The 25,546-nt window shown below is 42.8% G+C and overlaps 2 protein-coding genes and 1 long non-coding RNA gene across 52 annotated transcripts in view; 1 reads left to right on the forward strand and 2 right to left on the reverse strand.

The window, feature by feature from the left end:
* Window positions 1–696: 696 nt before the first annotated feature.
* Window positions 697–8,406, reverse strand: UXT (ubiquitously expressed prefoldin like chaperone). Of its 2 annotated transcripts, XM_005593431.4 has the most exons (7): window positions 8,340–8,406; window positions 8,055–8,161; window positions 7,017–7,098; window positions 6,807–6,874; window positions 6,417–6,524; window positions 982–1,045; window positions 697–796 (listed from the first exon to the last, which is right to left on the reverse strand). In XM_005593431.4, exons 2-7 carry the CDS (start codon window positions 8,150–8,152, stop codon window positions 743–745), a joined length of 474 nt encoding a protein of 157 aa, XP_005593488.1. In that variant the 5' UTR covers window positions 8,153–8,161; window positions 8,340–8,406; the 3' UTR covers window positions 697–742. The 2 variants fall into 2 exon arrangements, with proteins under 2 accessions (XP_005593488.1, XP_073886072.1); XM_074029971.1 differs by lacking the exon at window positions 6,417–6,524.
* LOC135969242 (uncharacterized) lies at window positions 5,365–6,182 on the reverse strand. The gene is made up of 2 exons (XR_010584392.2): window positions 6,045–6,182; window positions 5,365–5,582 (listed from the first exon to the last, which is right to left on the reverse strand). It is a non-coding gene; the product is annotated as an uncharacterized lncRNA (long non-coding RNA).
* Window positions 8,046–25,546, forward strand: part of LOC135969238 (uncharacterized) — a 41,900-nt gene continuing 24,399 nt past the window's right edge. For 38 of the 49 annotated variants that reach the window (XR_010584382.1, XR_010584386.1, XR_012430293.1 and 35 more), the window contains exon 1: window positions 8,046–8,364. Coding sequence is in view for 9 of the 49 variants with exons in the window: in XM_074029967.1 (XP_073886068.1) it covers window positions 8,151–8,364 (214 nt within the window). In the remaining 40 variants the exon portion in view is untranslated. Of the gene's footprint in view, window positions 8,407–8,478; window positions 8,605–25,546 lie in introns of those variants that run through there. The other 11 variants (XR_012430315.1, XR_012430304.1, XM_074029963.1 and 8 more) reach the window with 3 other exon arrangements.

Below are 25,546 nucleotides of genomic sequence, written 5' to 3' on the forward strand. Positions count from 1 at the left end.
TCCGCGTAGGCGGGCAGGGCAATTCTTTGGTTAGAGAAGACCATAGAGCTGGGTAGAAGACGAATTTAGAACACAGCGGCGGTAGGAAGGCAGGATGGCTGTCAGGCACACGAAGGAGCATTGAGTGGCAGAAACGAAATGCCTTCAGAGGGCAGGGTTGAACTGTGGCCAGAGTTAAAAAGGGGAGGAACCTGGCTCTGCGTTGATTGGCGGAGGCTGGACTCAACCTAGAATAGGGGCCGGACTAGGGAGAGCGGGATCCAGCTCCGTGCCTATTAGAAGCTGGAACCACTTACAATAGCAGGGGCTAGGACAAGGTAGGGCTGAGATGGATTTAGGGTAACGATTGGGTGTGTGAAAGGGTAAACCTTAGGGCCCTTTGATTGTTGTGGGAATGAACAAACCTCCACCATGAATTGGCCCATTCTCTATGGCAATTCAATGGGTGGTGTCTAGGAAAAGGAATGGAAGGGTGAGGTGGGGGCCCAGGTTGCCAAAATGACAGGAGAGAGGGCAGTGCACAAGGTCAACTGGCAAATGCTGCCAGGCAACAGGCTGGAGGCAGGACTGTTGGGGCATTTTAGAGGTTCCACAGAAAGAGACTGGATCTCTGGGTCTCTCAGTAACTTTGTGCCCTAGGAACAGGCCCCCGTGGCAACCAGCAGGGTTTATGGGGAAAAAGAAGGGCCATGTGACTCAAAGGCATTCAGGCTCTTTAATGTCTGAGGATGGGGGGAAGAAGTCAATGGTGAGGCTTCTCTGGGAAATTCTGCAGGCCTTGTAGTTCTCTAAGCCCCTGAAAAAGAGGACAGAAGAGACTGAACAAAGATTGAGTCTGGGTTACGCCCCCAGGCTTGCTCTGACCTCCCTCCCTTGACTCCAGTTTAAAGGGAAAGATGGTCCTTCCCTTCTTTCGCTCTCCCCCTTCTTCAGGTCACCACCCTAAACACAGAGTCTGGTAGTGGGGTGAGCTGCTCTCACCTCTAGCAACATGTGGATATGGGCTTTGATATTCATGGAGTCCTTGGTGAGGCTGTTGCTGAGCCTAGAGAAAAGAAACAAAGGGCAAAATGGTCCCCACTTATGAGTATGAGGAGGACCCTTCCTTATCACTTCAAGATCTACTTGTATCTTGGATGATTTCCACCTGGCTCACTCCTATGCAGAAATGCCAAGCCACCATCTGGTTTTCACTGATTCAAAGATTATTAAATGCCTACTGTATGCCAGGCGATTTTAGGCACTGGGGAGATAGCAGCAAACACAACAAACAAAACTCCTGGCCTGATGGACTTCAAATTCTTGTAAAGAGAGACAGACAAGAAAACTGATGGAATAAAAAATGTTGTGTCAGATGGTTCTAACTACAATAAAAAAGTTTAAAAATGAGAGAGAATAAGGAGTACGGGAGTGGGGGGGCTGCAATTTTAAATAGAGGGCTCAGGGATGGCTTCACTGAGAAGCACTTGAGTAAAGACTTAAAAGACAGTGAATTTTGAGTAGGGTGGCTATATGGAGGATGTGTTCCACACACAAGGGGCAGCAAACACAAAGGCACTGAGGTGGGTGTGTGCCTGGCATGTTTGAGGTGCAGCAAACAGGCCACTCTGGCTGAAGGAGAATAAGTGAAGGGGGAATGTAAGAGGTGAGGTCAGAGAGGTAATGAGGGAGGCAGACTGTGTGAAGCTTACAAGGCCATGGTAAGGACCCTGGCTTTGACCTTAAGTGAGATGAGAGCCAAGGGAAGGTTGTGGCAGAGGAAGGAGGTTGAATTACATGAACCAGTCAGTTGACTCCTTTTCTCTAAGCCAGTTTGGATCAGATCTCACCCAAAAGAATCCTAATTGATATAAAGGGTCAAGGAAGGTCTTTCTGAAGAATGAAGAATGAGAAGGAACCGAAGAATGCCTAATGGTTAAGCAGTAGGAAGGCCTTTTCCACAAAAAGGCCAAGAGGCAACAAAGAGCTGTTTGAGAGGCAGTAAGGTCAGAGCATTAGAAATTAAGTGAGTGGTGAGGGAAAGTGGCGTAAGACAAGGTCCAAGAGGTAGGAGGAGGTTAGATCAGGCAGGGTCTTGATATAATGATAAGGAATGTGGATTTTATTGTGCTGTCAATGTAGGAGTCAGTTTGAGGGGTAAATGAAACTAAATACTGTTGGAAAAGTAGAGAGCAATAAGACAGGATGTTAAATTGGGAAAAAAAAGTAGTATGAACCCATGCATATACCAATATCTCCCACGTTTTTATTTCTAGCCCAGAACTCTCTCTTGAACTTGACTAGGAGTTTTAATGACATCTTCTAAAACTCCACTTCAGTGTTTAATAAGTACCTCATACTTAACAGGTTCCAGACTAAACTCCTGACCTTCCCCTCCAAATCTACTCCTCCCCTATCTTCTCCATCTCAGATAATGGCAACTCCATCCTTCCAGCTGCTCAGCCAAAAACCTGGACTCCTCTCTCTCTCACACTTCACATCCAGTCAGCCATTCTTCTTAAAATCACGACTGTTCATTGCAGGTAATGCTTCTGATCTCCATGATATGCTTTCTCCATAGCACTGTCAACATCTGACATACTACATCATTCATTTATTGTTTATCTCCCCTGACTAGAATGTCAGCCGTATGAGGGCAGATTTTGGTCTTTTTTGTTTCCTGCTCTATCCCCAGGGACCAGAACAGTGTGAGGCACAGAGCAGGCACCCAACATATGCTGAATGAATAAGTGATTACTCCATTCAAAGGAACCTGAAGTTGGTTGAGTGTACGTTTAGGGACAGGAAATAAATGAAGTATGGGTGTTGTTGCCAGAGAGCAAGAATACTTTCAAGAATATTCTGGGGGTAATACTTAAAGAACGGAAGAATGAACCTGATCAGCTCCTAAGGGACAATTTGAACATCAAAAAAGAGAACAAAATTAGTTAATGGTATCAGCTTAGCTTATGAAAACCTATGAGTTCAACATTTTAAAAGGGAGAAAAATAGAGTTCACTAAAGGCTAGCTGTAACACATAAGGGATGTTTATCACTACTGATTTTTATTTGCTATGTGGAGAAGCAAATTACTACTGATTTAGTATGTAAGGCAGTGTGAATAGTCATATAGTTATGCTGTTTCTTTTTTTTTTTTTTTTGAGACGGAGTCTCACTCTGTCGCCCAGGCTGGAGTGCAGTGGCGTGATCTCAGCTCACTGCAACCTCCACCCTCTGAGTTCAAGTGATTCTCCTACCTCAGCCTCCTGAGTAGCTAGGATTACACACCTCTGCCATCGCTCCTGGCTAATTTTTTGTATTTTTAGTAGAGACAGGGTTTCACCATCTTGGCCAGGCTGGTCTTGAACTCCTGACCTCGTGATCTGCCTGCCTCAGCCTCCCAAAGTGCTGGGATTATAGGTGTGAGCCACCGTGCCCAGCCGTTATGCTGTTTCTTCTATAATTACATGTCTATTCATGAGATATGGATGTGTACTCCTTTCTGTGTCACCAGGAAAGAATATACAGAGATTTCATCCTTTCTACTTCCCAAAGAAAGAAATATACTAAGAACAGGAAGAACTGACACTTTTGATCACATGAAATGACCAGTAAGTTAGTTCAAAGTATATCCCAAGTAACCAAATATTTTAAAGAGGAGAGCCAGCTACATAGACTCAAATCCTCACCTCTTAGAAAAATCAAACATCGGCCGGGCGCGGTGGCTCAAGCCTGTAATCCCAGCACTTTGGGAGGCCGAGACGGGCGGATCACGACGTCAGGAGATCGAGACCATCCTGGCTAACACGGTGAAACCCCGTCTCTACTAAAAAATACAAAAAACTAGCCGGGCGAGGTGGCGGGCGCCTGTAGTCCCAGCTACTCGGGAGGCTGAGGCAGGAGAATGGCGTGAACCCGGGAGGCGGAGCTTGCAGTGAGCCGAGATCCGGCCACTGCACTCCAGCCTGGGCGACAGAGCAAGACTCCGTCTCAAAAAAAAAAAAAAAAAAAAAGAAAAGAAAAATCAATCTAGACAGTCCTACTAATTACAATAAAGCAGTAAGAGTCAACCATATTTTTCATCACACTAATAGACCAGGTCAGTATATCAAAAAGACCAGGCAAGGGAGGCAGGCACTGACAATTTAAATACTTCATTTTGGGGAAGTACATGGAATCTCAAAAAAATTAAAATCTATTTGATAGGCTCAGAAATCCTGTGACATAACAAGGAAAGCCTTCTTATACAAACTGGACTTTAGCTGGGCGCGGTAGCTCACACCTGCAATCCCAGCACTTTGGGAAGCTGAGGTGGGCGGATCACCTGAGGTCGGAGTTTGAGACCAGCCTGGCCAACATGGCAAAACCCTGTCTCTACTAAAAATACAAAAATTAGCCGGGAGTGGTGGTGGGTGCCTGTAGTCCCAGCAACTTGGGAGGCTGAGGCAGGAGAATCCCTTAAGCCCAGGAGGCAGAGGTTGCAGTGAGCCAAGATCGCACCATTGCACTCCAGCCTGGGCGACAAGAGCAAAATTCCTTCTCAAAAACAAACAAACTGGACTTGGTCTAAATGACCATCAGTTCAGAATTGTGTTGACCACGAAAGAAGGCCATTTCATTAAACTATATGCTAATTGGTCTGAACACCAAGAATCAGAAATCTCAGCAGGTCTGAGGTTCTTTTGGGTCCACTAACACCTGCTAGTCCTTTCCATGACTGGAAAGGTTTGAAAAGATAAAAATTACTGAAACCCTAAGGGAGGCAACTCTGGAAAAAATGAATGTAGGAAGACATAAATGTAACCAACAAAGAAGTTTAGATCAATGGTATTCACACTTGTGAGATGTTGTTAATCTAAGTGTATTTCTCAGTGCCCCCATGCTCATTCCATTGAAACCAAGCTCACCTCTCTTGGTAGTTTCTCTAGCATGCCAGGCACACTATTCCTCTTGCCAGGAATGCTCTTCCCCAGATAGCCCCATGGCTTCTTCACTCAGTCAAATGATTCAAATGTCCCTTCATCTGGGAGGCCCTCCCTAGCTACATTTCAAATCCCTCATCTATGCTCCCAACTGCCCTTCCCTGCACAAAACCATAAATCAAGCTTGTCCAACCCTCAACCAGTGGGCCACATGCGGTCCAGGACGGCTTTGAATGCAGCCCAACACAAATTCATAAACTTTCTTAAAACACTATGTGATTTTTTTTGCTTTTTTTTTTTTTTTTTTTAGTTCATCAGCTATCATTAGCATTAGTGTATTTTATGTGTGGCCCAAGACAAATCTTCTCCCAATGTAGCCCACGGAAGCCGAAAGATTGGACACTCCTGCCTTAAACTCAACTGGAGCCCACACTTTCTCTCCCCATCACCACCAACACATATCTGCTTCAATAACCACTTTAATTTGCTTCCAGCATACCCTTTCAAATTATTTCAACAAACACAAAGCCAGGCACAGCAGTGCGCCTATAGTCCCAGTTACTTGGCAGGCTGAAGCAAGGGGACTGCTTGAGCCCAGGAGTTTGAGGACGTAGTATGCTATGATCGCAGCTGTAAACAGTCACTGCATTCCAGCCTGGGCAACACAGGGATACACCATCTCTTAAAAACAAAAACAGAGTGTTTACTCTATGTTTGTACTACTCTAGTCACCTGGGATATAAACCAAAGCTCCCCCTTTGTAAAACTTACATTCTAATTGGAGGAGACAATATGAGAAAGCAAGAAATTACACAGTAAATATTAGGGGGTGATAAGTGTTAGGGAAAAAAAGTAGACGGAGGGGAATCAAGCATGCCAGGGGCTGTGATTTTAAAGTTAGGTTACAGAGGGCCTCATCGAGGAAGCGACATTTAAGCGAGATGAGTGAGGAGAAAGGAAGCCATGTGGGTACTGGGGAAAAGGGCAGTGCAGGCAGAGAGAACAGCTACGGCAATTGCCCTGGGGTGGGATCATTCTTGGGGTGCTGAAAGAAGCATGTGAAGGTCAGTGTGGCAGGAACACAGTGAATGAATAGTAAAATTAGCAGGAAGTGAAATCACAGGTAACTAGTTTTCTTGTTACCAACTCTAACAGGCTGAGACCTCATGGATCTGGTCATAATTGTATTTATGTATAACAGTATAGTCCTTCTAGATTTTAAGCCTTCAAGGAACTCTTCTGTCTTGTTCACTGCTGCATTCCCACTGCTAAGCACAGTGCCTGGCATACAGAAGATTCCCAATAAATGTCTGCATGAATGAACGATACAAAGATCATTTTTTGAATGCTTATTATGTGCTATACATGGGCTTTGCAACCACATTTCTTCAGCCCCAGCTCTGAGGAGGAGGGGAGATGAGTCCTTAAGTATCATTCTAGGCAGCCATGGGGAAAGGGAGAAGAGTGTTGGAAATGGTGGTATTTTTACACACTATCCTCATGGAATGGACTTACTCTGTGAGGAGAGAGCTCTTACGATCAATGAACTTGAGAGCTTCTGCCAGTGTCAACTCCAGGAAAAAACCATATCCCAGGGCCACATAGATGCGTGAAGTATCTGGGCTGAGGAAAGAGAGGTTAGAGGAAGTGCGGGGGAAGTCCTTATCACTGTTTAGCAGAGTGTATGTTTTGCTCCCCACCCTTCCCCAAATTGAGGCTCTGGGAAGGCAGGGATTTTGTCCTATTTTATTCACTGTCACATCCCCAGCGCCTAGCTTATATCCTACTGGGATAATAAACCTTGTATAGTGCCTGGTACATAGAAGATACTCAAAAAAATATATGTTGCATGAGGGAAGGGGTAAGCTGAACCCTGTGGGCTCAGAGGGGCGGGTAGACACTCACACCACTGTGTCAACGAAGAAGTTACAGCCCAAATCCACCTGCATGTATAACTCCGAGTGCTTAGCTTCCTGTGGGGCCAGGGAAAAAGAGGTAGGGGTCAGTGGTGAACTCTTAGGTCAGGTGACAGGTTTGGCTCTGGAGTCTCTCTTCCCATTTCCCTCCCTTACCCACACACACCAAAAAAATGATACCCAACCCCATAGTCTTTACCTGGAGTCGCTCAATGACATTTCTCAGTTGAAGGTATTTGGCCAGCTGCTCATATACCTTGTCTCGATGGTCCAGCACCTTTCTGATGGGATGAAAGTACAATGGTGACCAATAGGCAGCCCCATTCCTCCTAGTATACCTCATATCATGACCCTCTGAGACTCTCACGTCACCATACGCTGAAAAGGCTTTTTAGTGTACAAGTTAATTTTGGGCTCTGGGTCAGACTGCCTGGGTTTGGATCTGGGCTCTGTCCTTTATAGATGTGTGGCTTTGGCAAGTAAGGAACCTGTTTGGGACTTGGTTTCCCCATTTATAAAATGCAGATGACAGTATTACCTTGTAGAGTCATTAGGATTAAATGAGCATTTACTCAAAGCATCTAGAATAATGCCTACCAAATGGTAAACTCTCTACATGTTAGCTATTATTACTATTACTACACTCCCAATACTGAACTCCAATCATAATGTCCCATCCTCACCCTAGAAAAATCCTCCATCCCTTTTAGGATGCTCATAGTCCTAGTTCTGAACACCTTACTTCTTGCTTAGATTAACAAAAATTGCAATAATATTTCTTCATACTTAACCTCTACTATGTTTCAGGCATCCATGCTACTAAATTATTTACAAAGATGGGACATATGAAAAACTCAAAACCACTGTATGGGGAAGGTTCCAGAAAACTCCCCATTTCACAGAGAAGTTTATAGGGCACAGAAAGGCGAGGTATGACGTATTCACAAGGATGAAGAATGGCCGAGCCAGGATTCGAACCTGAGAACTGTGGCTCCAGAAAACAAGCCCTAATCCGTCAAACATCGGAGGCCGCGCATGCGCTGACACGCCCCCTGCTATGAACGCCACGTCCCAGCCAAACTGCACCCCGGATATCATCACCACTTCACGCTCCAAGGAGCGCGGGGCCGGACTCTGAACGCCTCGCCCACCAATCCAAAGGGTTGGCCCTAACTCTGAACGCCCCACCCACCACGTGGAATGTTCCAGACGCCCCGCCCTCTGCACTGTCACTCACCGCAAGTCCCGCTGCAGCACGTCACTGATGAAGGTCTCGTAGCGCAGTACTTTCTCCCCCGTGGCCTCCACCGCCCGCCGCTTAGGGGGCGTCGCCATGATGGGCTCCTGGGGAGTGGGGAGGGGGAAGACCACGTTGACCGCTCCAGTTTGGCCTCACACACAGTTCATCTCTACCCTCTCAACGCTGGGAATCGACTTGTCCGGCTCAAGCTGGGGGCTCAGCCTTCCGCCCCTCCCAACTCGGGGACCCGGCCACCCAGGGACACCGAAGCGCGGCCTTTACCTCAGGGCCGCCAGCAATAAAAACGGTTGGTAGGAACCGCGGCTTCCGGGTGGCGCGGGTGAATGACGTAAGTGGCAAGCGCGCTGGCCAACCAAATAGCCAGCTGGGGAAGACGGGCCAAAGGGGAGAAGAGAAGGGCGGGGCTTCACGGAATCCGAGGAGATCAAAGATGACTAGGGCGTGGGAGCAGGCCATCTGGCAATAAACCGGCCAATGGGGGACTGCAAAAGCGGCGCGTGGAGCCTATGGAGACCGTGCGTCGCTGGTGAGGGTGGGATTTAATGGGATTTGGCGGTTCTAAGTTAGGCGCGACGCACAGGTAGAGGTAGAGAGAGGAAGTGAAGAGTTTAATATTTAAAAGGACCTAAGAATTGACTATGGTTCTGGTCTATAAGGAAGATCCCGTGTGATCTGTCGGCTTGGATATTGATTTGTCATACGGGAGGTTTGGGTTTCACTCCTGGCAATGGGACTGAGTATGAGCACTTAAAAGGTTTTAAACAGAGACAGATTTTCTAAAATTCATCTTTGATAACTCCAGCTCTGTACCTGCAACCTATAACTGAGGCTCAAGCGGAAATTGACAACGCACTATATCTAATCACCTCGTTTGATAGTCAAATGGAGAGGGTGGCTGAAGTCCTCTGCAGAATATTGGCCATCTTGTAGTTAGGCATAGTTCCCATGTTTTTATTTAAATGGTAAGGTTTTTGTGAATTTATTCTTATGCACTAGAGTGACTGAGTGAATTTGTTTTTCAGTTTAGATTTTTTTTTTTTTAAATTATACTTTTAAGTTCCAGGGTACATGCACACAACGTGCAGGTTTGTTACATATGTATACATGTGCCATGTTGGTGTGCTGCACCCATTAACTCATTAGGTATATCTCCTAATGATATCCCTCCCCCCTCCCCCCTCCCCACAATAGGCCCCGATGTGTGATGTTACCCTTCCTGTGTCCAAGTGATCTCATTGTTCGGTTCCCACCTATGAGTGAGAACATGCAGTGTTTGGTTTTCTGTTCTTGTGATAGTTTGCTGAAAATGATGGTTTCCAGCTGCATCCATGTCCCTACAAAGGACACGAACTCATCCTTTTTTATGGCTGCATAGTATTCCATGGTGTATATGTGCCACATTTTCTTAATCCAGTCTATCACTGAAATGCCTTAAATTCAGGTTAGATTTTCAAACAAGAACTTATAACCCAGCAAGAATGGGCCTTTGCCTGGAGAAGAATCCAGACCATGGGATGAATCTCCAAATGCTATTTCCATCTATAGAGCTTAGAGCACCCACCCCTACCAAGGAAGTCTTCCCAGATAATTTGTGTTTCATATGTAAAAGCAAGTTTTTTTTTCAAATGCTGAAAACCCAAGCAAGTTAAGCCTGCCTTTCCTTCCTTCCTTCCTTCCTTCCTTCCTTCCTTCCTTCCTTCCTTCCTTCCTTCCTTCCTTCCTTCCTTCCTTCTCTTTCTTCTCTTTCTTTCTTTCTCTTTCTTTCTCTTTCTTTCTTTCTTTCTTTTTTTCTTTCTTTCTTTCTTCTTTCTCCTTCCTTCCTTCCTTCCTTCCTTCCTTCCTTCCTTCCTTCCTTCCTTCCTTCCTTCCTTTTCTTTCTTCTTTTTTTTTTTTTTGACAGAGTCTTTGTCCCCTAGGCTGGAGTGCAGTAGTATGACCATGACTCACTGCAGCCTCAACCTCCCAGGCTCAAGTGATCCTCCCGCCTCAGCCTCCCGAGTAGCTGGGACTACCGGCATACCAATGCCCATCTAATTTGAAAAAAAAAATTTTGTAGAGACAAAGTCTATGTTGCCCAGGCTGGTCTCAAACTCCTAGGCTTGAGTGATTTGCCTGCCTCGGCCTCCCAAAATGCCAGGATTATAGGCATGAGTTAGCACACTTGGCAAAGTTAAGCTTTCCTTTGCCCTTAGAACGAGATAATTGTAAAATGAAAACATTGAGACTAATTTTTTTTGTCTGTAAATCTCATGTTACATATAGTTTAAATTACATTGAGTGTGATTGGAATAGATACTAGGTAGACAAATATTATCTAGTTAATCTATACCTACCACTTTCCTGTGAAAAGAGAGAAAAGAAGACACATTTATTTAACAGAGAACACAGTTCTGATGGGCTGGAGATGAGTCTATGTAAGTTTATTAACTTACATTTCACAAAAGAGCATTTTTTACTTAAAAATATATTTCCAACTTTGTTTTTACATTTCAGACCTACAGAAAAGTTGACAGTGAACACTCATATACCCTGCACTTAGGTTAGCCAATTGTTTTATTTTGAATTTTTAAAATTTGTTTAGAGGCAGGATCTTGCTCTCTTGCCTAGTCTAGAGTGCAGTGGTGTGATCTTGGCTCACTGCAACCTCCGCCACCGGGCTCAAGCGATCCTCCCGCCTAAGCCTCCTGAATAGCTGGGACTACAGGCATGAGCCACCATGCCCAGCTAATTTTTTGTAGAAATAGCGTTTCACCATGTTGCCCAGGCTGTCTCGAACTCCTGAGCTCACTCAGTTCACCCAACTTGGCCTCCCAGGGTGCTGGGATTGCAGGCGTGAGCCACTGCACTCAGCCTGGATTCACTCGTTAATATTTGATCACATTTGCTTTCTTTCCAGACCACAGGATAATTGTTGACATGGCTGCATAGCATTCCATTCTTTGGATGGCCTCAGATTTTTGAGCCACTCCTCTGTCACTGGATATTTGAATGTGTCCAGATATTTTCATTGTTATAACCAGAATGGGATAACAGTCTTTGCTGTCAAATTTTTGTGCGGAGCCATGATTATTTCCTTGTGATAAATTCCTAGACGTAGAATTTATAGATTTTTTTTTTTTAATTTTTTTTGAGACAGAGTCTCACTTTGTTGCCCAGGCTGGAGTGCAGTGGTGTGATTTCTGCTCACGGCAACCTCCGCCTCCCGGGTTCAAGTGATTCTTCTGCTTCAGCCTCTGGAGTAGCTGGGACTATGGGCACACACTACCACGCCGCCCAGCTAATTTTTGTATTTTTAATAGACACAGGGTTTCACCATGTTGGCCAGGCTGGTCTCGAACTCGTGACCTCAAGTGATCTGCCCACCTTGGCCTCCCAGGATGCTGGGATTACAGGCATGAGCCACCTCACCTGGCCGAATTTATGGATTTAAGGGAGGTCACTGCATTCTAAATCAAGTGTTGGGTGACAGTGGTATGCATAATAGTGAACCTCCTCATCTAAGCTCTACATCAGGGGTCAGCAAATTATAGCCCCTGGTTTGCTGACCCTTTACAGCTTCCTATAGCCTGCAAACTAGGAATACTATTTACATCTTTAAAGGACTTGAGAAAAGTAAAAAGAATATTTTGTGACACATCAAAATTATATGAAATTTGCATTTTAGTGTCCATTAATAAAATTTTCTTGGAACACAAGTCTTACTCATTTGTTTACATATTGTCTGTTACTGCTTTCATGCTATAAGGGCAGAGTTGAGTAGTTGCCAAAGAGACCACATGGTATGGATATCCTAAAGTATTTACTATCTGGCCTTTTACAGAAAAGGTTTGCCAACCCCTGCTCTGTACAATGTCACCAATATAGAGGTTGGGGCTCTAACCAGGTGGGTCTCCCTGGCTTCCGCTGGCAGCCTCTTAACCTGGCTTATGGGTGTGCATTTTCAGGCTGGTGCTTCTAGGAGATAGGAGAGACATAGTCAGCCTGTTTCCAGCTCCAAGATGTGAGATGGATTGTGTCTCTTATGTCTGCATTTGCATCTTCTCTCCTTTCCATCCAACTTCCTGCCCCCAGCTCTGACTCATAGGTCTCTGTCTTTGCCTTTTCCCAAGAAGAGCAAGAAATGACTAAGGCCCAGGGGAGGCTGCATTTCCCTGATAGCTAATGATGTAGAACATCTTGCCATGTGCTTATTTGTCATCTACATGTCCTTTATGGTGAAATGTCTCTTCACATTCTTTGCTCATTTTCCAAATGGATTGCTTAAAAAAACAAAAAAACAAACAAAAAAAAAACTTGACTTTTGAGAGTTCCTTACATACTCTAGATATGAGTTCTTTGTTAGATATGTGGTTTGCAAATATTTCCTCCCAGGCAGTAGTTTGTCTTTTTTTCCTCTTAACAAGGTCTTTGTTAGAGCAAACGCGTTTAATTTTGAAGTCTAGTTTATTGATTTAAAAACATTTTTTTGGATCCTGCTTTTGTTGCTGTGTCTAAGAACTCTTCACAAGCCCTAGCTCCCAAAGACGTTCTCCTGTGTTTTATTTTTAAAGTTTTTAAATTTTATGTTAGACATTTAAATCTGTGATCTGTTTTTAAAAAATAGCTTTACTGAGATGCAATTCACATACAATAAAACCCACACATTTGACGTATACAGTTCGGCAGTTTTTAATATATTCGCAGAGTTGTACGAACATCACCACAATCTAACTTTATTTTTTTAATAATTGTTTTTGTTTTTGAGACAGGGTCTCACGCTGTCACCCAGGCTGGAGTGCAGTGGTAGGATCTTGGCTCACTATAGCCTCAACCTCTCGAACACAAGCGATCCTCCCTGCCTCACCCCCTCAAGTAGCAGGGACTATAGGCATGTGCCACCACGCCAACTAAGTTTTGTATTTTTTGTAGAGATGGAGCTCCGCTATCTTACCCAGGCAGGTCTTGAACTCCTGAGCTCAATCGATCTGCCCACCTCGGCCTCCCAAAGTGCTGGGATTACAGGCATGAGCCGCCGCGCCCAGCAATCTAGAGTATTTTCATCACCCCAAATAGAACTGTGCCCACTCCTCAGTGTGCTCTCCCCACCCCAGACCTAAGCAACCACAAATTTAATTTCATCTGTATAAATCTGTGTATTCTGCACATTTCAATAAATAGAATCATGTACACTATATGGCCTTTTATGCCTGGCTTCTTTCACTTAGCATAATGTTTTAAAGGTTCATTTGTCCATGTTATAACACTTATTAGTACTTTATTCCTTTCCATGGCTGAATGATAGTCCCTTGTGCATATATACCACATTTTGTTTATTTCTCTTACCAATTTCAATAAAATGTAAAGTCCTTACTCCTTTTAAGTCCCTTTTCCTCTCCCCTTATTAAATGTTAAATAAATATTTCCTCTCTATATATTGAGAATTATCTCAATGTTATAATTTATACTTCAACCATCAAGCACCATTTAGTAAACTTGAGAGGGAGAATAAAGTCTATTTACTGATATTTTTGCTCCTTTTGTTGTTGTTTTCCTTTCTGATGTTCCAAGATTCCTTCTTATATCATTGTCTTTCTGTTGTAAGGATTTTCTTTAGCCATTCTTTCAAGGTAAGTCTGCTGGTAACACATTCTCAGATGCCAGAGCTCACATTCTTCACCACTGTGCTAGGTGGTCCTGGCACTGGTAACACATTCTCTTAGTTTTCCTTCATCTGAGAATATCTTGATCTCACCGTCATTCCTAAGGACATTTCTGCCAGCTAAAGAATTCTTGGTTGGTATTACTTTTATGTCATCTCTTGAAAACTGTTGTGCCACTTCCTTCTGGCCTCCATGTTTTCCGATGAGAAATTCACTGTCATTAAAATTATTTTTCTTATGTAGATAAGATGTCGTTTCTTCCTGCTTTCAAGAATTTTTATTTGTCTTTAGGCCAGGCATAATGGCTTGTAATCCCAGGATTTTGGGAGGCTGAGGTGGGCAGAGCACTTGAGGTCAGGAGTTCGAGACCAGATTGGCCAATATGGTGAAATTCCCATCTCTGCTAAAAATACAAAAATTAGCTGGACGTGGAGACACATGCCTGTAATCCCAGCTACTCAGGAGGCTGATGCAGGAGAATCGCTGGAACCTGGGAGACAGAGGTTGCAGTGAGCCGAGATAGTGCACCTGCACTCCAACAACCTGGGCAACAGAGCAAGACTCTGTCTCAAAAAAAAAAAAAAAAAAAAAAGAAAAAAAAAAGAAAAAGAAATTTTCTTTGACTTTAGTTTTCAAAAGTTTGACTCTGATGTGCCTCAGCATGGATTTCTTTACGTTTATCCTGTTTAGGGTTTGCTCAGCCTTTTGAATCTGTTTATATTCAACAGGTTTATATTTTTAGCCAAATATGGCAAAATTTCAGACATTGTTTCTTTGAATACTTTTTCAGCTCTTTCCTCTTTCTTCTCTCTTTCCTGGACTTTGATGACACAAATGATTGAATTTTTGGTTCCACTGGTCCCTGAGGCTCTATTCATTGGTTTTCAGTCTACTTTTCTCTGTTGTTTGGAGTAATTTCTATTGTTCTATCTTCATGGTTTGTGATTCTTTCTTGTGTCCTCTTCATTCTGCCTTTGAACCCATTCATTGAGCTTTAGATTCAGTTATTGTGAGACAAAGTACCATATCTAAGAAGCTATGTTTGCTCATTCTGCTTACCAGCAGAATTTCACAAAATCCCTTATCAGTAGAATTTTACAAAGCCCCTGTCTCAGTGACTCAGCACCACCCGCTGGAAGAATGTTCTGAAGATGATCAGCAGGATGGAGGACAGCCTGCCGCGTCTCTTATGTGAATCGTGGCAGTTTTAGAAAAGATAAGTTCAGCTATCCCAATCCTTGCCTCTTCCTAGACAGAAGATAACGTCTGACAGGATTAATAATTAGGCCTCTGTAATCTACAACCAGATGTGCCCTCATACCCAAGCCTTAATGTGACTTTGCTCTAATGTAACTTCTGAGCACATTTGATGTAACTTCTAAGCTACATACAGAGCTGCCACCATCTGTGTATAAACTGTGGCCTAAAACAGTTGGAGCAGTTTAACAGAAACTCTCTGAAAGACTCTTCCCGGTTGCAATCTTCAGTAAGAGTTCTGAATAAAATTAATTTAGGCCGGGCACGGTGGCTCGCACCTGTAATCCCAGCACTTTGGGAGGCTGAGGCGAGCGGATCGCTTGAGCTCAGAAGTTCAAGGCCAGCCTAGGCAACATGGCCAAACCCCGTCTCCACAAAAATACAAAAATTAGCCGGGTGCAGTGGCACATACCTCTAGTCCCAGCTACTTGGAAGGCTGAGGTGGGAGGATCGCTTCAGCCCAGGAGATGGAGTCTGTCTGCAGTGAGCCAACATTGTGCCACTGCACTCCGGCCTGGGCGACAGAGACCCTGTCTCAAAAAAAAAAAAAAAAAAAAGAAATTAACTTTAATTCTTTAAAAGCCTGATTTTTTTCTTTAGTTGACAGTATTTTTCAGTTCTAAAATTTTCATTTGGAAATTTTATAATGGCAGAGCCCTCGTGAACTAATCATCTTCCAAAGGCCACACCTCTTAATACTGCTACATTAGGGATTAAGTTCCAACCTACGAATGTTGGGAGACACATTAAGACCATAGCAGGCCCTCTCCATTTTCTCCTGAACATGCATGCAGATTTGTTCATGTGCAGTCTTCCAGCCCACTTGGGATAAGTAGGATCTTATTAAGGCCTTTTTTGTTTGTCTCATTCCCTGGATCTCCCTGTTAAATTTATTACTGAACTGTTGATTTATTACTTACCCCAGTCAGTATCAAGACCTCAGAATGTCTCTGATATTGACCTTTCCTGGTTATTAGCCACTGAGATCACTGTTGTTTTATTGTTTGTTTGTTTGTTTTAAGACAGAGTCTGACTCTGTTGCCTGGGCTGGAGTGCAGTGGCGCAATCTCAGATCACTGCAACCTCAGCCTCCTGGATTCAAGCAATTCTCGTGCCTCAGCCTCCTGAGTATCTGGGATTACAGGCATGCTCCTCCACACCTGGCTAATTTTTGTATTTTTAGTAGAGACAGGGTTTTACTATGTTGGTCAGGCTGGTCTTGAACTCCTGACCTCAAGTGATCCACCTCCGCTTGGCATCCCAAAGTGCTGGGATTACAGGTGTGAGCCACCGCGCCCCGCCTGAGATCACTGTTGTGTTGTGTTGTTTTGTTTTGTTTTATTTTATTTTTTTTATTTTGAGATTAAGTCTCTGTCGCTCAGGCTGGAGTGCACTGGCACAATCTCGGCTCACTGCAACCTCCGCCTCCTGGGCTCCAGCGATTCTTCTGCCTCAGCCTGAGATCACTGTTGTTTTAAATGTTGCTCCTGTGCATAGAATTTTCCTCACTGCTCTAAATAAAGTCAGCCCTCTCCTGCAGCAGAGCTGCTGGTTCTTTGAATCTGTCCTTTCTTGGTGGAGCTTCTGTGCCTCAGAGCTGGAGGGGATAGTAACAGCTCTAGATTAAAACACCACAGGCACCTACTGTTCTTACTGAGATCTGAGATTCAGTAGATTTTCTTTTACTTTTTCCTATCAGAGCTTGCCAGAACACTTAATATATTGATTTTTAGAAATATTTTCTTTTTTGTGGGTACAGAGATGTATATATTTATGGGGTACATGACACATTTTGATACAGGCATACAATGTATAAAAATCACATCAGGGTAAATGGGGTATCCATCACCTCAATCATTTAGGCTTTCTTTGTGTACAAACAATCCAATTATAGTCTCAGTTATTTTGAAATGTACAATAAATTATTGTTGACTGTAGTCACCCTGTTGTGCTATCAAATACTAGATCTTATTCATCCTATCTAATTATATTTTTGTACACATTAGCCATCCCCACTTCTCCTGCAACCCCACTACCCTTCCTGGCCTCTGGTAACCATCATTCTATTCTCTATCTCCATGAGTCCAATTGCATTAATTTTTAGCTCCCACAAATAAGTGAGAACATGTGAAGTGTGTCTTTTTGTGCCTGTCTTATTTCACTGAATATCTTCCAGTTCCATCCATGTTGTTGCAAATGACAGGATCTCATTCGTTTTTGGGGCTGAATAGCACTCCATTGTGTATATGTACCACATTTCCTTTATCCATTCATCTGTTGATGGACTCTTAGGCTGCTTTCAAATCTTGGCTATTGTAAACAGTGCTGCAGTAAATATTGGAGTGCAGATATCTCTTTAATATACAGATTTTCTTTCTTTCCCTCTCTCTTTCTTTTTTCTTTTCTTTCTTTCATACAGGGTCTCACTCTGTCACCCAAGTGGGAGTGCAATGGCTTGATCTTGGCTTGCTGCAGCCTTGGCCTCCTAAACTCAAACAATCCTCCCATCTCAGCTTCTTGAGTAGCTGGGACTACAGGCATGCACCACCATGCCTGGCTAATTTAAAATATATATATTGGGTAGAGATGGGTTTCATCATGTTTGCCCAGGCTTAGGATTATGTTTTCTATTTCTGTGAAGAATGTCATTGGTATTTTGACAGGGGTTGCTTTGAATCTGTAGATTGCTTTGAGTAGTATGGTCATTTTAACAATATTGATTCTTCCAGTCCCTGAATATGGAATATGTCTCCATTTTTTTGTGTCCTCTTCAATTTCTTTTACAGTTTTATTGCAGAGATATTTCACTTCTTTGGCTAAGTTTATTCCTAGGTATTTTATTTTATTTGTAGGTATTGTAAATGGGTTTACTTTGCTGACTTCTTTTTCAGATGGTTTGTTGTTGACATATAGAAATGTTATTGATTTCTGTATGTTGATTTTGTATTCTGCGACTTGACTGAATTTGTTTATTAGTTCTAGTAGTTTTTTTGGTGGAGTCTTTAGGCTTTTCTAACTGTAAGATCATATCATCTGCAAACAAGAATAATTTGACTTCCTTTCCAATTCAGATGCCCTTTATTTCTTTTTCTTGTCTGATTGCTCTAGTTAGGACTCCCAGGACTATGTTGAATAACAGTGGTGAAAGTGGTGATCCTTGTCTTGTTCCAGATCTTAGAGGACAAGCTTTCAGTTTTTCTCCATTCGGTATGATACTAGGTGTGGTTCTGCCACATATGGCTTTTATTATATTGAGGTATGTTCCTTCTATACCCAGTTTTTTTGAGGGTTTTTGTCATGAAGGGAGGTTGAATTTTATCAAATGCTTTTTATCATCAGTTGAAATGATCATATGGTTTTTGTCATAACCAACAATTGAAGCAAAAAGTAATAAAATGCTACACTTTAACTTCATTCCCCAGCTTTTAAACTTTGTGTTGTTTCTATTTATAGCTTATTATACTGTCTGTATCTTGAAAAGTTGTGGTATTATTATTTTTGATAGGTTCATCTTTTAGTCTTTCTACTCAAGATAGGAGTAGTTTACATACTGCTGTTACATTGTTATACTATTCTGTGTTTTTCTGTTTACTTATTACCAGTGAGTTTTGCACCTTCATGTTTGAAGGATATTTTTACTGGATATACTGTTCTAGGGTAAAAGATGTTTTTCCTTCAACACTTTAAATATGTCATGCCACTCTCTCCTGGCCTGTAAGGTTTTTTGTTTCCTCTGACTGTGTATTTTCAAATAGCCTGTCTTCGAGCTCACTAATTCTTTTTTCTGCTTGATCAATTCTGCTTTTAAGTGACTCTGATGCATTCTTCAGTATGTTAATTGCATTTTTCATCTCCAGAATTTCTGCTTGATTCTTTTTATTTCAATCTCTTTGTTAAAGTTATCTGATAGAATTTTAAATTCCTTCTCTGTGTTACCTTGAATTTTGTTGAGCTTCCTCAAAACAGCTATTTTGAATTTTCTGTCTGAAAGGTCATATATCTCTGCCTCTCCAGGATTGGTTCCTGGTGCCTTATTTAGTTCATTTGGTGAGGTCATGTTTTTCTGGATGGCCTTAATGCTTGAGGTTCACTGGTATCTGGGCATTGAAAAGTTAGGTATTTATTGTCATCTTTGCAGCCTGGACTTGTTTATACCTGTCCTTTTTGGGCAGGCTTTCCAAGTATTCGAAGGAACTTGGGTTTTGTGATCTAAGTCTTTGGTCACTGCAGTCATAGCTGCATTAGAGAGCACCCTGAGCTCAGTAATGCTGTGACTTTTGCAGAATGGTAGAGGTACCAAACAAATGAAGTCTCTGTCTGTGCTGAGCTGCTTGTAGCTGGGGGAGGGGTGACACAAGCACCTCTGTGTTTACGACAACTAGGACTGTGCTGGGTCGGACCCAAAGCCAGCACAGCACTGGGTCTTGCCCAAGGTCCATGGTGTCCATTGCCTGGGTACCGCCTATGTTCACTCAAGGCCCAAGGGCTCTACAGTCAGCAGGCAGTGAATCCAGCCAGGCTTATATATTTCCTTCTGGGTGGCGCGTTCCCTCAGGCCCCAGGCAGGTTCAGAGATGCCATCCAGGAGCCATGGCCTGGAGTCAGGAACCTTAGGAATCAACCTGGTGCTCTAGTCTACTGTGGTGGAGCTGGCACCCAAGCCGTAAGACAAAGTCCTTCCTACTCATGCTTCCCCTTTCTTCAAGCAAGGAAGTCTCTCCCTGTGGCTACCACCACTCTAGGCTTGTGGAAGGTACTGCCTGGCTACTGTTGATGTTCATTTGAGGCCCAAGGGCTTGTCAGTCAGTTTGTTGTGAATGCTGCCAGTCCTGAGTCTCTTCCTTCAGGGCAGTGGGCTCCCCTCTGGCCCAGGGCAGGTCAAGGAGCCAAGGCCTGGAATCGGGGACCCCAGGAACTTAGTTGGTGCTCTACCCCACTGTGGCTAAGCTGGTACCCAAGCTGTAAGACAAAGTCCCCTTCACTCTTCTCTCTCCTTTCCTCAAGCAGAAGGAGTCTCTCCCCATAGCCACCACAGCTGGGAATGTGCTGGGTCACACCTGATGCCAGCATGGCTCTGAATCTCACCCAATGCCCATGGTGAGTAGTGCCTGGCTATCACCTCTAAGTATTCAGGGCCTAATGGCTCTTTAGTCAGTAGGTGATGACTCCTGCCAGGACTGGATCCTTCCCTTGAAGGCAGCAGGTTCCTTTCTGGCCTAGGGTGTGTCTAAAATGCCTGGAAGCTAGGGCCTGGAATGGGGGCCTCAGAATTCTGCCTGGTACCCTATTCTACTGTGGCTGAGCTGGTATCCAAGTTGCAAGACAAAGTCCCTTTAACTCTTCCCTCTCCTCTCTCTAAGCAGAGGGTAAGAGTCTCTCCCAGAGCTGCAAGCTGTGCTGCCTGGGGTTAGAAGAGGGGTGACACAAGCACTCCCTTGGCCACCCCAGCTGCTGTCTCACTAGGTCACATGCACCCCAAGTCCACTGGCTCTAAGCTCAAAACAGCACCAGGATTTGCCTAGGAATTGCAGTCCTTGTGGCCTAGACTGACTTTCAAGTTTATTTAAAACCCTAGAGTTTTTATTTTTATTTTTTATTTTGCTTTAAGTTCCAAGATGCGTGTGCAGAATGTGCAGGTTTGTTACATAGGTATAAATGTGACATGGTGGTTTGCTGCACCTATTGACCTGTCCTCTAAGTTCCCTCCCTTCACCCCCCACCCCCCGACAGGCCCTGGTGTGTGATGTTCCCCTCCCTGTGTCCATGTGTTCTCATTGTTTAATTCCCACTTATGAGTGAGAACATTCAGTGTTTGGTTTTCTGTTCCTATGTTAGTTTGCTGAAGATAATGGCTTCCAACTGCATCCATGTCCCTGCAAAGGACATGATCTCATTCCTTTTTATGGCTACATAGTATTCCATGGTGTATATGTACCACATTTCCTTTATCCAGTCTATCATTGATGGGCATTTGAGTTGGTTCTATGACTTGGCTATTGTGAATAGTGCTGCAATAAACATATACATGCATGTGTCTTTATAGTAGAATGATTTATATTCCTTTGGGTATATACCCAGTAATGAGATTTCTGGGTCAAATGGTATTTCTGGTTCTAGATCCTTGAGGAATCGCCATACTGTCTTCCACAATGGTTGAACTAATTTATATTCCCACTAACAGTGTAAAATAAAACCACACATTTACAACAATCTGATCTTCGACAAACCTGACAAAAACAACCAATAGGGAAAGGATCTCCTATTTGATAAATGGTGCTGGGAAAACTGCCTAGCCATATGTAGAAAACTGAAATTAGGCCTCTTCCTTACACCTTATACAAAAATTAACTCAAGATGGATTAAAGACTTAAGTGTAAAAGCCGAAGCCATAAAAACCCTAGAAGAAAACCTAGGCAATACCATTCAGAACATAGGCATGGGCAAAAACTTCATGACTAAAACACCAAAAGCAGTTGCAACAAAAGCAAAGAAATGGGATCTAATTAAACTAAAGAGCTTCTGCACAGCAAAAGGAACTATTATCAGAGTGAACAGGTAAGCTACAGAATGGGAGAAAATTTTTGCAATCCACCCATGTGACAATGGTCTAATATCCAGAATTTATAAGGAACTTAAACAAATTTACAAGAAAAAACAAACAACCCCATCAGAAAGTAGGCAAAGGATATGAACAGACACTTCTCAAAAGAAGACATTTATGTGGCCAACAAAAATATGAAAAAAAGCTCCACATCAATGATCATTAGAGAAATGCAATCAAAACCACAATGAGATGTCATCTCACGCCAGTCAGAATGGTGATTACTAAAAAGTCAAGAAACAGTAGATGCTGGTGAGCCTGTGGAGAAATAGGAACCCCAGAGTATTTTAGCCAGTGATGGCAGAGCTTGCTGGAACTCAGGTTTTGATTGCTGGGATGGATGTCCTCTGGTTAGGGCTCATCTAAATGCTCCCTCCATAGGCGCCGGCTGAGTTCTGCCCCCATGTTGCTTTTCACTGTGACAGGGCAGCACTGAGTTCCAATGCAAAGTCCCACATTCACTGTGTTCTGCCTTCCCCAAGCACACAGATTCTCTCTCTGCACCACGTGGCCACTGCCAGTTGATGAGGGAGGGATAGTGTAGGCGATTCAAGACTGTCTTTCCTACCTTCTTTAGTGCGTCTTTCCTTAAAATAATATTAAAACCAAGTAATGTGATTGCTTAACTGATTTTTGGTTCTTATGAAGGTGCTTTTTTGTGTGTATAGTTGTTCAATTTGGTGTTCCTGTCGGGGTACATTCAGTGGAGGCTTCTATTTGGCCATCTTGCTCTGCTTCCAAGCCTCACTAGATTTTCTTGAATAACCACTTCTCAATTTGTTATATTACTTTGGTAAATTTCCAGAATCTTTAACTGGTTGTTTTTGGCAATTTTGTCCACTTTTGTCTTGCGTTTTGTGGAGAGGATTGCTGAGCTCCTTAGTCAACTTTTCCAGATGTCTCTCCCTTTCTTGTAACTAGAGTTTTGATTGTGTCACTTAAAAAGTGTTAGTATGTTTCACAAAAATGTATACCAGTGTGAATTAGCAGTTTATTTATTTATTTATTTTTTAAGATGGAGTCTTGCTCTGCCGCTCAGGCTGGAGTGCAGTGGCGCAATCTTGGCTTACTATAACCTTCGCTTCCCTGGTTCAAGCCATTCTTCTGCCTCCGCCTCCCAAGTAGCTGGGATTATGGGCATGCACCACCATGCCTGGCTAATTTTTGTATTTTTAGTAGAGGTGGGATTTTGCCAGGCTGGCCAGGCTGGCTTCAAACTCCTGACCTCAGGTGATCCACCTGCCTCGGCCTCCTAAAGTGTTGGGATTACAGGCGTGAGCCACTACACCCATCCTTTGCCCATTTTTTTAGTTGGGTTATTTATTTATTTTGTTTTAGCGAAGTGTAAGAGTTCTTTATGTGTGATTTTTGTGCCATATCTAAGAAGCCATTAAGGGGCAGGATTTGAACACATATCTGGCTCCAGCATTCATGTTCTTAACCATTACGCTACACTGCCTGTCTTGAATTAGCAGTTTAGATGTAAACGATTTATGCATGTTGTGACTTAGACTCTTGATTTATTCCAAACATACTTAGTCACCATGCAGTGTCTGTATTTTTACATGTGTATTTGTATATATGTGATGATTGTGACACATAAGAATGGTTATTGCGTTATTCCCAACAATAGAAGATAATGGTTTGAAGCAGCAATAGATGAGTACTATTATTGCTCTCCCTATTAATGGTGCCCTTATTTCAGCGATGACGTTCTCTGTCTTTTTTGCCCATCACTTTTGTTTAATAGTCTTTTCTCACTTCTAGAAAAAAATGTATTTCTTCTTTAATATCTGATATGGTTAATGACAGAGCAGGAGCACCATCATCTTGGACAAACGCCGCCACTTTAAGTTCCAGCTCCCTTTCTAGCCTCATGAATTTCAAGGAAACACTTCTGTTCTAACTACAAGCAGCCAGAAAAGAGCAGACAGTAAAACACAAATAAGACAGCTCAGGCACAGAGGGAGGCGGGGAGGTAGTCTCTTGGGTAACTGCCGAACTTCACCCTCATACAATGGGCACCAGTAAAACAGTGGGCCTTACTAAGCACATTACTTTCCCTTCAGGTGCACCAAGATAGGGAAGCTAAAAGTAGACTGGGGGGTATGCCTGCAGCTGCAGGAAGATGTATGTGAACAGACACACAACTCTCCCTCCCAGATAAGCAAAAGAAGAGACACAGAAGCAGTCCAGGCCTCTGATCAACCCTTCCACCCTAAATCCTTAAAAACTCTTAGTCTGTAAGAGAGTGGGCTCTGATCTCACTTGGCCAGAAGCCCCTATCAGGTTTGTTTTCTCTAAAATAAACCTGTGCTTGACTGTTGAGCCCCCTTTCATGTTTCTTTCCTCTTTCTTTAATTCTTAATTAGGCTTTGAGTTCCCCACCCAAATCTTATCTTGAATTATAATCCCCATAATCCCCACGTGTCAAGGGAGAGACCAGGTAGAGGTAATTGAATTGAATCATGGAGGTAGTTTCCTCCATGCTGTTTTCATGATAGTGAGTGAGTTCTCACGAGATCTGATGGTTTTATAAGGGGCTCTTCCCCTTTTAGTTGGCACTTCTCCTTCCTGCCACCTCATGAAGACAGTGTCTTGCTTCCCCTTTGCCTTCTGCCATGATTGCAAGTTTCCTGAGGCCTTCCCAGCCATGCTGAGCTGTGAATTATTTAAACCTCTTTTCTTTGTAAATCACCCAGTCTCAGGCAGTTCTTTAAAGCTGTGTGAAAATGGACTAATACAGTATCCCTCATAGCAGATGAAATATTGCGTCCTTACCATGTACGTCTGCGGTTAATCCATTGGTGTAACTTGACAAACGTAGTCAGATGGTGTTTAAAATATATTCATACTTACATAAATAGACATTACTTTAAGGTTCCTGCACTACTTATTTCTTAGTTACCTTAGATTAGGTAACAGGAATAATTTTTTTGTTTTATTTTTCTGTAACCAACTGAAAGAATAAGTCATATCCCATTCTAGTATGTTCTGAAAAATTTTAAGGCTTTAATGTTAAAAGTTGTCATTCCTTTTCTTTTCTTTTCTTGTTTTTAGAGACAGGGTCTCCCTCTGTTGCCCAGGCTAGAGTGCAGTGGTGCTATCTTGACTCACTGCAGCCTTGACCACCTGGGCTCAAGCAGTCCTACCACCTCAGCCTCCCAAGTAGCTTGGGCCATAGGCACGTACCACCACACTCAGCTAATTTTAAAAAAACAGTTATTTCTAAGATGATTTTGTCTAAAATGATTCTCCTATTAACATAGGTGAATTTTTTTGTTGTTGTTTTTATAGAAGTTAAATACTATTCCCTTTTTTTTGAGACAAGATTTTGCTCTGTTACCTGGGCTGGAGTGCAGTGGCATGATCATAGCTTACTGCAGCCTCTACCTCCTGGATTCAAGCGATTGTCCTGCCTTTACCTTTCAATTAGCTAGGACTAAAAGTGTGTGCCACCATGCCTGGCTAATTAAGAAATTTTTTTTTTTTTTTTTAGAAACAGGATTTTGCCATGTTGCCCAGGCTGGTCTTGAACTCCTGGTCTCAAGCAATCCTCCCACCTCAGCTTCCCAGAGTGTTGGGGTTACAGACATGAGCCACTGCACTCAGCCAAATGTAATTCCTGTCACCACAAATATCTGGCTCAGATTTTCCTTATCTATCTTATAATATTTAAAATTCATAACTAATGAATTTTAGAATCTTAGTTCTGTTTTCATTAGTCTATTCAACATGTTTAAGTTCTGAAAATGCTTTGATGGACATTATTTGTATACAAATGTCTCAATTTATGGCCTTATAAATGATTTATAATTTGTTTCCTTTTTAAAATGTTGCCATCTGTAATGGTTATACACAAATCATTTTTTGATTTATTATTTTGATTTATGTTTTTGTTATGTTTGAAACTAAACACTTGGTTAATTCATCAAAAAATTGCTTTAAAAAAAGTCTGCCAGTGCACTCAT

This window comes from Macaca fascicularis, chromosome X, assembly GCF_037993035.2.
Source record: "Macaca fascicularis isolate 582-1 chromosome X, T2T-MFA8v1.1".
NCBI classification, from domain to species: Eukaryota; Metazoa; Chordata; class Mammalia; order Primates; family Cercopithecidae; genus Macaca; species Macaca fascicularis.

What these genes read in the sequence shown, in the direction of transcription:
- UXT (XM_005593431.4), bottom strand. Translation starts at nt 8,152, where the DNA reads ATGGCGACGCCCCCTAAGCGGCGGGCGGTGGAGGCCACGGGGGAGAAA. An exon ending in ATGTCATTGAGCGACTCCAG is followed by an intron (nt 6,875 to 7,016) that starts GTAAAGACTATG and finishes CTGGCCCCACAG; the next exon opens with GAAGCTAAGCACTCGGAGTT. An exon ending in AAGAGCTCTCTCCTCACAGA is followed by an intron (nt 1,046 to 6,416) that starts GTAAGTCCATTC and finishes TCTTTTCTCTAG; the next exon opens with GCTCAGCAACAGCCTCACCA.